Source organism: Oncorhynchus gorbuscha, linkage group LG23, assembly GCF_021184085.1.
Source record: "Oncorhynchus gorbuscha isolate QuinsamMale2020 ecotype Even-year linkage group LG23, OgorEven_v1.0, whole genome shotgun sequence".
Lineage (NCBI taxonomy): Eukaryota > Metazoa > Chordata > Actinopteri > Salmoniformes > Salmonidae > Oncorhynchus > Oncorhynchus gorbuscha.
In genome coordinates, this window is record NC_060195.1 from 29,454,893 (window position 1) to 29,466,499 (window position 11,607).

The following is an 11,607-nucleotide window of genomic DNA, read 5'->3' on the forward strand; positions in this document are numbered from 1 at the left end:
GTTGAAAGTTTACCATGCCCGATGTGAAGAACGAAAGCATGCACAGCGATGTGGCCAAGTTTATTAAATTAGTTAAAATGTAACGTTATCTTGTTGTGTTTGTGTTAACGTTTGAATATGTCTTTAAGGAAGGGGCATGCTTCAAATCAAAAATTGAACTATTTGATCTACCAGTATTTAAAAGAGAATGGCTTCCAGAAAGCTGCAGAAGAACTCAAGAAGCATGTGAAGAAGGTCGCTATATCTATTATGTTTCTTGTGTTAACGTCTGAATATGTCTTTAAGGAAGGGGCATGCTTCAAATAAAACATGTAACCATTTGATCTACCAGTATTTAAAAGAACGGCTTCCAGAAAGCTGCAGAACTCAAGAAGCATGTGAAGAAGGTCGATATATCTATTATGTTTCCTGCTTAATGCCATTGTAACATTAGCGCTATCTCCTTAGGAAACGTGTTACGATGTAATAAAATAGTTTTAACAGTGTAGCTAGGAGGAACAGCCGAAGCGATGCTTGAACAAGAGTCTATGCAACAAGAATCAATTGCAGGGTTCCCCAATAGGCAGCCCGCGCCTGCTTATTTGAACCCTGTTCACAAGTACACAAGTAAGAGTCATATGTGATCGTATCCCAATGTAAACAAGGTTTTAAATTATTCTGTTTTTGTCCAATACTATATATTTCTGGGATTCTTGCGGTCAATTTGCAGTGTATAAATTATTTATAACTATGTTCCGGTCTCCGGACCATCCGCTCAAGGAGAAATCGGCCCGCGCCTGAATCTTATTGGGGACCCCTACTATATGCTCTCTACCAGTGCCAGTGCCATGAAGGTCCAGACCTCTTGGTAGAGGCTGTAGACTATACATGGAGATTACACTCATAGATTGAACTCTGCTGTGTAGAGTTTCTTGTTTTCATTATGTAGCTAGCTAGATATCCCTGTCTTTGATTTTGTCAGTCTTTATGTTTTGTATAGGGTGGAGAACCAGAAGCCTTGTCAACATCACTACTGGAGATCTACAACAAATGGTTCGGAGAGTGAGTAGCCTACACTTTTTCTTAAAATACCAGCCATTATTTTGTCTGATAAATTGATTGCATTGGGTTTGATTTTAACATTCAACTGTGTTTTTAAGTACTTCTAAGACCACAGAAAAGGGAACAGAACCGGATTCTTCCAAGTTAAAAAAGAACTGTCAAGCAGACCCTGAAAGCAGCACAGAGAGCTCAAGTTCAGCAGAGGAAGAAACAAAACCTCTGAAAGGTACAGCCTTTATCTCCAATCATCTAACAGCTCCTGTTAAAGGTACAGCCTTTATCTCCAATCATCTAACAGCTCCTGTTAAAGGTACAGCCTTTATCACCAATCATCTAACAGCTCCTGTTAAAGGTACAGCCTTTATCACCAATCATCTAACTAACTGTAGTGTCAGACATACAGTATAGGAGACTAAATCCAAAGTAAACAACAACCACTCATTTTGGAATGAGATGTTTGACAAGCAGGTGTCCACATACTCTTGGTCATATAGTGTACAATGCCTTCAGAAAGTATTCAGACCCCTTGACTTTTTCCACATTTTGTTATGTTACAGCCTGACATTTCACATTCTTAAAATAAACTGGTGAGCCTAACTGAACTAAGACAGGGAATTTTTACGAGGATTAAATGTCAGGAATTGTGAAAAACGGATCTTTTAAATGTATTTGGCTATGGTGTATGTAAACTTCCAATTTCAACTGTATATATGGCCTTGACTAGAATACAATATATACATATGAAGTGTGTAAAACAGTATGTAAACATGATTAAAGTGGCCAGTGTTCCGTGTCTATGTACATTGGGTGAGAATCTTTAAGGTGCAGGAATGAGTAGCCAGGTGGTAGCCGGCTAGTGACAGTGACTGGACGGAGGCCTGCTAGTGACAGTGACTGGACGGAGGCCTGCTAGTGACAGTGACTGGACGGAGGCCGGCTAGTGGCGACTATTTACGAGTCTGATGAAGTTGTTTTTCAGTCTCTCTGTCCCAGCGTTGATACACCTGTACAGCCCTCTCCTTCTGGATGGTAGCGGGGTGAACAGGCCATATCTAGGGGGCTGGAGTCCTTGATGATCTTCTTGGCCTTCCTGTGACACTGGGTGCTGTAGTTGTCCTGGAGGGCAGGCAGTGTGCTCCCAGTGATGTGTTGGGCTGACTGAACCACTGTCTGGAGAGCCTTGCGGTTGCGGACGGTGCAGTTGCCGTACAAGTCGGTGATACAGCCCGACAGGAAGTTGTGATGGTCTTAGTGGCCAAGCCAAATTTCTTCAGCCTCCTGAGGTTGAAGAGGCGCTGTTGCGCCTTCTTCACAACACGGTCTGTGTGGGTGGACCATTTAATTTTGTTAGTGATGTGTACGCCGAGGAACAGATATATCAACCCAGTCTGTCAGACAGCACCAGGAGCAGAGACATCACATCAACCCAGTCTGTCACAGACAGCACCAGGAGCAGAGACATCACATCAACCCAGTCTGTCAGACAGCACCAGGAGCAGAGACATCACATCAACCCAGTCTGTCACAGACAACACCAGGAGCAGAGACATCACATCAACCCAGTCTGTCACAGACAACACCAGGAGCAGAGACATCACATCAACCCAGTCTGTCACAGACAGCACCAGGAGCAGAGACATCACATCAACCCAGTCTGTCACAGACAGCACCAGGAGCAGAGACATCACATCAACCCAGTCTGTCACAGATAGCACCAGGAGCAGAGACATCACATCAACCCAGTCTGTCACAGACAGCACCAGGAGCAGAGACATCACATCAACCCAGTCTGTCACAGACAGCACCAGGAGCAGAGACATCACATCAACCCAGTCTGTCACAGACAGCACTAGGAGCAGAGACATCACATCAACCCATTCTGTCACAGACAGCACCAGGAGCAGAGACATCACATCAACCCAGTCTGTCACAGACAGCACCAGGAGCAGAGACATCACATCAACCCAGTCTGTCACAGACAGCACCAGGAGCAGAGACATCACATCAACCCAGTCTGTCACAGACAGCACCAGGAGCAGAGACATCACATCAACCCAGTCTGTCACAGACAACACCAGGAGCAGAGACATCACATCAACCCAGTCTGTCACAGACAACACCAGGAGCAGAGACATCACATCAACCCAGTCTGTCAAAGACAGCACCAGGAGCAGAGACATCACATCAACCCAGTCTGTCACAGACAGCACCAGGAGCAGAGACATCACATCAACCCAGTCTGTCACAGACAGCACCAGGAGCAGAGACATCACATCAACCCAGTCTGTCACAGACAGCACCAGGTCTGTCAGCAGAGACATCACATCAACCCAGTCTGTCACAGACAGCACCAGGAGCAGAGACATCACATCAACCCAGTCTGTCACAGACAGCACCAGGAGCAGAGACATCACATCAACCCAGTCTGTCACAGACAGCACCAGGAGCAGAGACATCACATCAACCCAGTCTGTCACAGACAGCACCAGGAGCAGAGACATCACATCAACCCAGTCTGTCACAGACAGCACCAGGAGCAGAGACATCACATCAACCCAGTCTGTCACAGACAACACCAGGAGCAGAGACATCACATCAACCCAGTCTGTCAAAGACAGCACCAGGAGCAGAGACATCACATCAACCCAGTCTGTCAGACAGCACCAGGAGCAGAGACATCACATCAACCCAGTCTGTCACAGACAGCACCAGGAGCAGAGACATCACATCAACCCAGTCTGTCACAGACAGCACCAGGAGCAGAGACATCACATCAACCCAGTCTGTCACAGACAGCACCAGGAGCAGAGACATCACATCAACCCAGTCTGTCACAGACAGCACCAGGAGCAGAGACATCACATCAACCCAGTCTGTCACAGACAGCACCAGGAGCACGGACTGGTGCTTTCAACCAAAATATGTCTTTTCAATGTATTTTCGACATCTTTTCAATGTCTTGTGCTCATTGGGAAAGCAAGGTCTGAGATGGGTCTGAGACAGAGAGATACAGCTATGCAGCAAGACTTGTCTTTTGGACTGTGAGTCAAAGGAACAGATAAGGATGTGAAATTGGTAGTCTGAAGAGACATATTCATGACTCAAGGCTTGTGAAGTCTATCCTGATAAATACCGGCTTGTGAAGTCTATCCTGATAAATACCGGATGTCTGAGGAATTTTTAAGACGGTGAAGGAAAGGATTTGATGCAGAATAAATATGACGTATGAATGTTTCTAATATCTACACAGATGGAGATCCATATCTGAGGACTGTGGAGGAAAGGAATGGACATTCATGAGCAATTGATTTTGTGAAGCGATATGTTTATGTCTCAAGGCTCTTAAAGTCTATCTTGATAAAGATACACTACATGACCAAAACTATGTGGACATATGCTCGTCGAACATCTCATTCCAGAATCATGGGGATTAATATGGAGTTGGTCCCCCTTTGCTGCCATAACAGTCTACACTCTTCTGGGAAGACTTTCCACTAGATGTTGGAACATTGCTGCGGGGATTTGCTTCCGTTCAGCCACGAGCATTAGTGAGGTCGGGCACTGATGTTGGGCAATTAGGCCTGGCTCGCAGTCGGTGATCCAATTAATCCCAAAGATGTGTGATGTGGTTGAGATCAGGGCTCTGTGCAGGCTAGTCAAGTTATTGTGCTGACATTGCTTCCAGAGACAGTTTAAAACTCGGGAGTGAGTGTTGCAACCAAGGAAAGACGTTTTTTACGCACTTCAGCACTCGTCGGTCCCATTCTGTGAGTTTGTGTGGCCTTCCACTTCGCGGCTGAGCCATTGTTGCTCCTAGACGTTTCCAATTCACAATAACAGCACTTAAAGTTGACAAGGACAGCTCTAGCAGGGCAGAAATTTGATGAACTGACTTGTTGGAAAGGTGGCATCCCTTAGGCCATTCTACTGCCAATGTTTGTCTATGGAGATTGCATGGCTGTGTGCTTGATTTTATACACCTGTCAGCAACACTCATTTGAAGGGGTGTCCACATACCTTTGTATATACTACACCACGTATTCCCAAACTGCAGTATGCGCAATGCCATCGGGGGTGTGCCAAATACAAATGTAATTCACATTTAAAAACAAAACATTTATATTTTCCAATGGGGCTATACATTTTGGTGAGTTTTTTTTTTCTCTCCTGGGTAACCTCGTTTCACTGCCAAAAATAAAATGAAACCATCTTGTGTTCAGTGAAATAACAACACAATGTCAAATACAGGTAGCCTCGTCAAATAATTAACACCCAATCCCATTAACTGCTACTCTCTCGCAGGAAACCTTCACTCTTGCGCAGACATTTATAAATTAAACATGGCAATTTGAAAAATAAACCATGGGAGTTTATTTTAGCAAGAATAAATACAACTTTCGTGTAGTAAGATGTATAAAAGCAACAGATACCATTAATAAGAAAGGGCCGCTAGAAGCATCTTATATGGTGAGCTACCGAGTGGCTAGGACAGGCAGGCCCCATACTATTGTGGAGGACTTAATTCTTCCTGCTGCCGCGGATATGGCTGGGACAAAGATGGGGGAAAAGACCCCAAAAACTATACTGACAATGCCGTCATCAAACAACACTGTTTCACGACGCATCAGTGACCTGGCAGAAGATGTTTTGAAACAATTCCTGCTTATACAAGCCAGTGAATTATATGCGTTACAGCTGGGATGAGTCAACAGATGTGGCTGGCCTGGCACAACTCCTGGTATATGCCCGTTACATTTATGGGGGGTCAATTAAGGAAGACATTCTCTTCTGCAAACCATTGGAAACCAGGACAACATGAGAGGATATTTGTATTGTACTGGACAGCTTTGTGACATCAAATGGACTTTGGTGGTCAAGATGTGTTGGTATCTGTACTGATGTCGCAAAAGCCATGACAGAGTGCAAGCAGTTGCTCCCGACGCCACTTGGGTACACTGCAGCATCCACCAAGAGGCTCTTGCTGCCATGGGAATGCCTGACAGCTTGAAGGACATTTTGGACACTACAGTGAAAATGGTTAACTTGGTTAAAGCAAGGCCCCTGAACTCTCGTGTATTTTCTGCATTATGCAATGATATAGGCAGTGACCATGTAACGCTGTTACAACATACAGAAGTGCGCTGGTTATCAAGGGGCAAAGTATTGACACATTTTTATTGAAAGACGAGCTTGAAGTTTTCTTTACTGACCATTATTTTCACTTGTCTGACCGCTTGCATGATGATGAGTTTCTCACACGACTGGCCTGTCTGGGGGATGTTTTTTCCCGCCTGAATGATCTGAATTGCAGGGACTCTCCGCCACTATATTCAATGTGCGGGACCAAATTAAGGCTATTGTTAAGAAGTTGGAACTCTCCACTGGCATAATTAACAAGGACTGCATACAGATCTTTCCATCATCGTATGATTTTTCTTTTTGTGCAAATTAACTCAAGCTTAAGGACAATGTCAAATGTGATATAGCGAAGCACCTGAGTGAGCTGGGTGCGCAATTACACAGGTACTTTCCCAAAACGGACGACACAAACGACTGGATTTGTTATGCCTTTCATGCCCTGCCTCCAGTCCACTTACCGATATCTGAAAAAGAGAGCCTCATCGAAATTGCAAAAAGCAGTTCTGTGAAAATGTAATTTAATCAGAAGCCACTGCAAGATTTCTGGATAGGGCTGCGCTCAGAGTATCCTGCCTTGGCAAATCGCGCTGTTAAGACACTGATGCCCTTTGCAACCACGTACCTATGTGAGAGTGGATTCTCGGCCCTCACTAGCATTAAAACTAAATACAGGCACAGACTGTGTGGGGGAAATGATTTAAGTGAGACTCTCTCCAATACAAACCAACATTTCAGAGTTATGTGCATCCTTTCAAGCACACCCTTCTCCTTAACCTGTGGTGAGTTATTCGCCATTTTTGATGATCAAATAAGGTTTTATATGTAAGATGGCTAAATAAAGAGCAAAATTATTGATTATTATTATATTATTATTATTTGTGCCTTGGTCCTATAAGAGCTCATTGTCACTTCCCATGAGCCGGGTTGTGAAAAAACCCATTCTTATGTTTAATAAATGTATCGTATAGTGTGTGTGTGGCAGGCTTACAATGATGGCAAAAAAACAACATTTAAGAGTACACTGACCCTGGTGCTAGAAGGGGTACGCACCTGGAGGTTGAATGTTTGAAGGGGTACGGGACTATAAAATGTTTGGAAGCCACTGTACTAGCTGATAGAAGATAGGTAAATTACCAATCCAACAGTTTGAAAATAGCAGAGCACTGGCTTTAACGGGTCGGAATTGCCAAGATGTGTGTTTGACACTGGTGCCGCCTTAATGCCAGCTGGAATTAGAGCCCTGAAGATCATGTATGTCATGTTCTTTAACTCTGAGGATATCTGTCTTTCCAGGCTCCCAGACCCCAAAGCATCAGAGCCCAGCCACTGCCAGGCCAGCTAAGGGCAAGGCTGCAGTGCAGAGCACCTCTGGAGGAAAGGCCACAGTGGGGGAGAGCTCTGGGTCTGACAGCTCAGAGGTCTCTGAAGACTCAGAGAGTGAGGAGACACCACCACAGGTGAGGAATCACACTGGTCAGTTCAGAGGTTAACACTGATTGGTCATGATGTCAAAGTGAGATATTCTTCCTGTGAATGGTGGTGTCCTCTGTTCCTCTCCCCCACAATTGAAAGAAAACCCCTGTGACACCCAAAGCCAATCATGTTCCAGCTGCAAAGGTCAAGGCCTGGTCAGCGGTCACACCATTGACCCTGAACAAGAAACCAGCAGAGAGCTCAGACAGTGACAGCAGCTCAGGGAGTGAAGATGAGAGCCAGAGTCTGCTTCCACAGGTGAAATAGGAGATACAGATGTTTCAAGTCTTAATGTCACATGCACAAGTACAGGGAAATGCCTTTTGTTTGGACACACCTACTCATTCAAGGGTTTTTCTTTATTTTTACTATTTTCTACATTATAGAATAATCGTGAAGACATCAAAACTATGAAATAACACATATGGAATCATGTAACTAAAAAAGTGTTAAACAAATCAACATTTATTTTAGATTCTTCGAAGTAGCCACCCTTTGCCTTGATGACAGCTTTGCACACTCTGACTATGCGTGTGTGTTTGGACCATCTTTAGTGATTTGAACACTGAGGAACTTGAAGCTGTCTACCTGCTCCACTGCCACCCCATCAATGTGGATGGTGAGTGAGGGCAGTGTGGAGAGCAATTGAAACTGTGTCATCTATGGACCTGTTGGGGATGTATGCATATTGCAGTGGGTCTAAGGTGGCTGGGATGGTGGAGTAGATATATGCCTGAACCAGCCCCTCAAAGCACTTCATGATTACAGAATTGAGTGCTACATGGTGGTAGTCATTGTGGCATGAAGCCTTAGAGTTCTTAGGAACAGGGATGATTGCGGTCATTTTAAAACATGTGAGGATTACAAGAGTTCTTGTCGGTTGTAAGAAATAATAGCGGATACATAACGTGAAAGTAGACAAAAAATAATCACATGGATGGATGGAAGATTGTTGCATTGATACATTGATTGACAGTAGAGTTGAGTGCTCTGTCTTTGTAGCAGACATCCTCCCCGACAAACAGACCTGTTTGAGCATGACAAGGCCTTGTGCACAAACGAGATCCATACAGGTGGTTTGTTGAGATCGATGTGGAAGAACTTGACTGGCCTGAACAGAACCCTGACCTTAAAAGCCACTCCTGCGTTTTCTTGGATGTGTGTTTAGGGTCGTTGTCCTGTTGAAAGGTGAACCTTTGACCCCAGTCTGAGGTCCTGAGCGCTCTGGAGCAGGTTTTCATCAAGGATCTCTCTGTAATTTGCGCCGTTCATCTTTGCCTCGATCCAGACTAGTCTCCCAATCCCTGCCGCTGAAAAACATCTCCACAGCATGATGCTGCCACCACCATGCTCCACCGTAGGGATAGTCACAGGTTTCCTCCAGACATGATGTTTGGCATTCAGGCCAAATAGTTCAATCTTAGTTTCATCAGACCATAGAATCTTGTTTCTCAAGATCTGAGAGTCTTTAGGTGCCTTTTGGCAAACTCCAAGTTGGCTTTCATGTGCCTTTTAATGAGGAGTGGCTTCTGTCTGGCCACTCTACCATAAAGGCCTGATTAGTGGAGTGCTGTGGAGATGGTTGTCCTTCTGTAAGTTTCTCCCATCTCCAGAGGAACTCTGGAGCTCTGTTAGAGTGGCCATTGGGTTCTTGGTCACCTCCCTGACCAGGGCCCTTCTCCCACGATTGCTCGGTTTGGCCAGGCGGCCAGCTCTAGGAAGAGAATTGGTGGTTCCAAACTTCTCTCATTTAAGAATGATGGAGGACACTGTGTTCTTGGTGACCTTCAATGCTACAGACATTGTTTAGTACCCTTCCCCAGATCTCTGCCTCGACACAATCCTGTCTTGGAGCTCTACGGACAATTCCTTCAACTTCATGGCTTGGTTTTTGCTCTGACATGCACTGTCAACTGTGTGACCTTATATAGACAGGTGTGTGCCATTCTAAATCATGTCCAATCAATTTAATTGACCACATGTAAGACTCCAATAAAGTTGTAGAAACATCTCAAGGATGATCAATGGAAACAGGATGCACCTGAGCTCAATGTCGAGTCTCATAGCAAATGGTCTCAATACTTGTAAATAAGGTATTTCTGTTTGTTTGTAATACATTTGCAAAAATTCAGAAAAAAATGTTTTCGCTTTTGTATTGTGTGTAGATTGCTGAGATTTTTATTTATTTAATCCATTTTACAGAAGGATGTAACGTAACGAAATGTGGAAAAAGTCAAGGAGTCTGAATACTTTCTGAGGACACTGTATATCCCTGTGTAGTGGGAAATCATCTTCAGCATTTGTTTTCTTAACACACTTCACTGTTTTATCTGACTTTATGCTGATCCAGACAACAGCTGCCACAACTACAGCTACACCAGTGAAGCAACCAAAACCAAGTTCAACAGCCAAGACAAAAGCCACTCCTGCTACCCCAGCTAAACCCGTGGTTGCTGCTACGCCAAGCAAGGCACCATCTAGTAAGGATTCCAGTGATTCCAAACAAACTGTGTGTTCTGTTCTGTTCTATGTGTGTTCTGCCTTGATGGTGGTGTAAGTTAATGTAGGTTTGTCTCTTTCCCTTGTATGTAGCTTCCCCAGCCACACCAAAAGGAAAGAAGGTGACCACAAAAGACAAGAAAGCAACAGCAACAAAGAAAGCACAGGTACAGATAACTCTCTAAGTTGACTTGTCTCATCTGTACGTGCTCATGGTGAACCACGTACTGTTAGCTAGATAACTCCCCCTAACTGACTTATTCTTACCCAACCCTGGTTTCAGGCCTCAGCTTCATCAGCCAAGAGGAAGAGATGTGAAGAGAAACCAGGGGACATGCCCGCTAATGACAAGAGGAAGAAGCTCTCCATGCCTCAAACCCCTCCTGTTCCTCCTCCTACTGGGAGAGACGAGTCTGACTCAGACTCTGACACCGAACTGGATGTGGAAAAGTGGAAGAAACTGGCACAGGAACTGTCAGGTGAGAGAGAGGGGAGGGAGAGCGGGGAGGAAGGGAGGGAGAGATAGAAGAAGAGAGCAGGAGGGACATGAGAGGATGGAGAGGGTTGTGAGTCAGAGAGTGGGTGAAGGATTTAAAATAATAACAGCCATAAGACAGACAGCATCACCCTTTAATAATTCATTATGTCAATATAAACAGAACTGTATTATGTATTTAACATAAAGTACAGTAGGTGTTGACAGTTCATCTGCATGATGTATTTTACATAAAGTGTAGGAGGTGTTCATAGTCGGTCTATGTTAGCCAGGTTGTTTATTTACTGTCGACCTATCTCTCTGTCCACAGACGCTGATATTGCCAAAATAGACACCATCACTGCACTGAATGCTCCACCTGCTCCCACCTCACCTGCCTCAGCAGCAAAGAAAACAAGAGCACCGAGGAAGCCCAGGGCTAAATCTACACTGGAAACACCCCCAAATCCCAGGGCCAAATCTGCAACGAAAACACCAAAACCCAAGGCTGACACTGCAGTGAAAAAGTCTGGTCATGCTAAAAAGTTCAAAGCTACAACTGAAAAAAAAGCCATGGCTGAGAAGAATGGGAAGACCAAGACACCAGCAAAAGACAGTAAAGCCAAGTCTAGTCAAGTGAAGAAGGCAGCACCTCCCTCCCCAACCCCTGAAGGCCAAGCAGAGGAGATCAACAGTAGTACAGCTGACCTAATAGCTGTAGCAGACAAACAGCCACCCTCCATGCTCTCTACCACAACACTTAATGGAAAACAGACAGCCAAGAAAGGAAAGAGGAAAAATGGGAACATTAGTAAGGCTAAAGCAGATAATAATCTACCAGAACCCAAGAAGAAGAAAAAGAAAAAGGAGATTGTAGAGGAGAAGACGGAACCAGAGAAGAAGAAAAAGGAGAAGAAACAGGAGAAGATGAGCAGGGACAATGAGAGGAGAATGGGAGAAGATGAGCAGGGACAATGAGA

The 11,607-nt window shown here is 44.6% G+C and overlaps 1 protein-coding gene across 1 annotated transcript; it reads left to right on the forward strand.

The window, feature by feature from the left end:
• Window positions 1-15: 15 nt before the first annotated feature.
• Window positions 16-11,605, forward strand: LOC124010652 (nucleolar and coiled-body phosphoprotein 1-like). The gene is made up of 9 exons (XM_046323321.1): window positions 16-234; window positions 980-1,041; window positions 1,140-1,267; window positions 7,474-7,637; window positions 7,753-7,911; window positions 10,004-10,133; window positions 10,246-10,319; window positions 10,436-10,631; window positions 10,959-11,605. Exons 1-9 carry the CDS (start codon window positions 118-120, stop codon window positions 11,603-11,605), a joined length of 1,677 nt encoding a protein of 558 aa, XP_046179277.1. The 5' UTR covers window positions 16-117.
• Window positions 11,606-11,607: the final 2 nt, after the last annotated feature.

Excerpts from the sequence above, each read along its gene's own strand:
- LOC124010652 (XM_046323321.1), top strand. The coding sequence starts at position 118 with ATGTCTTTAAGGAAGGGGCATGCTTCAAATCAAAAATTGAACTATTTG. Across the intron at positions 1,042-1,139 it reads TACAACAAATGGTTCGGAGA|TACTTCTAAGACCACAGAAA; the intron begins GTGAGTAGCCTA and ends TGTGTTTTTAAG. Across the intron at positions 7,638-7,752 it reads GTGAGGAGACACCACCACAG|AAAACCCCTGTGACACCCAA; the intron begins GTGAGGAATCAC and ends CACAATTGAAAG.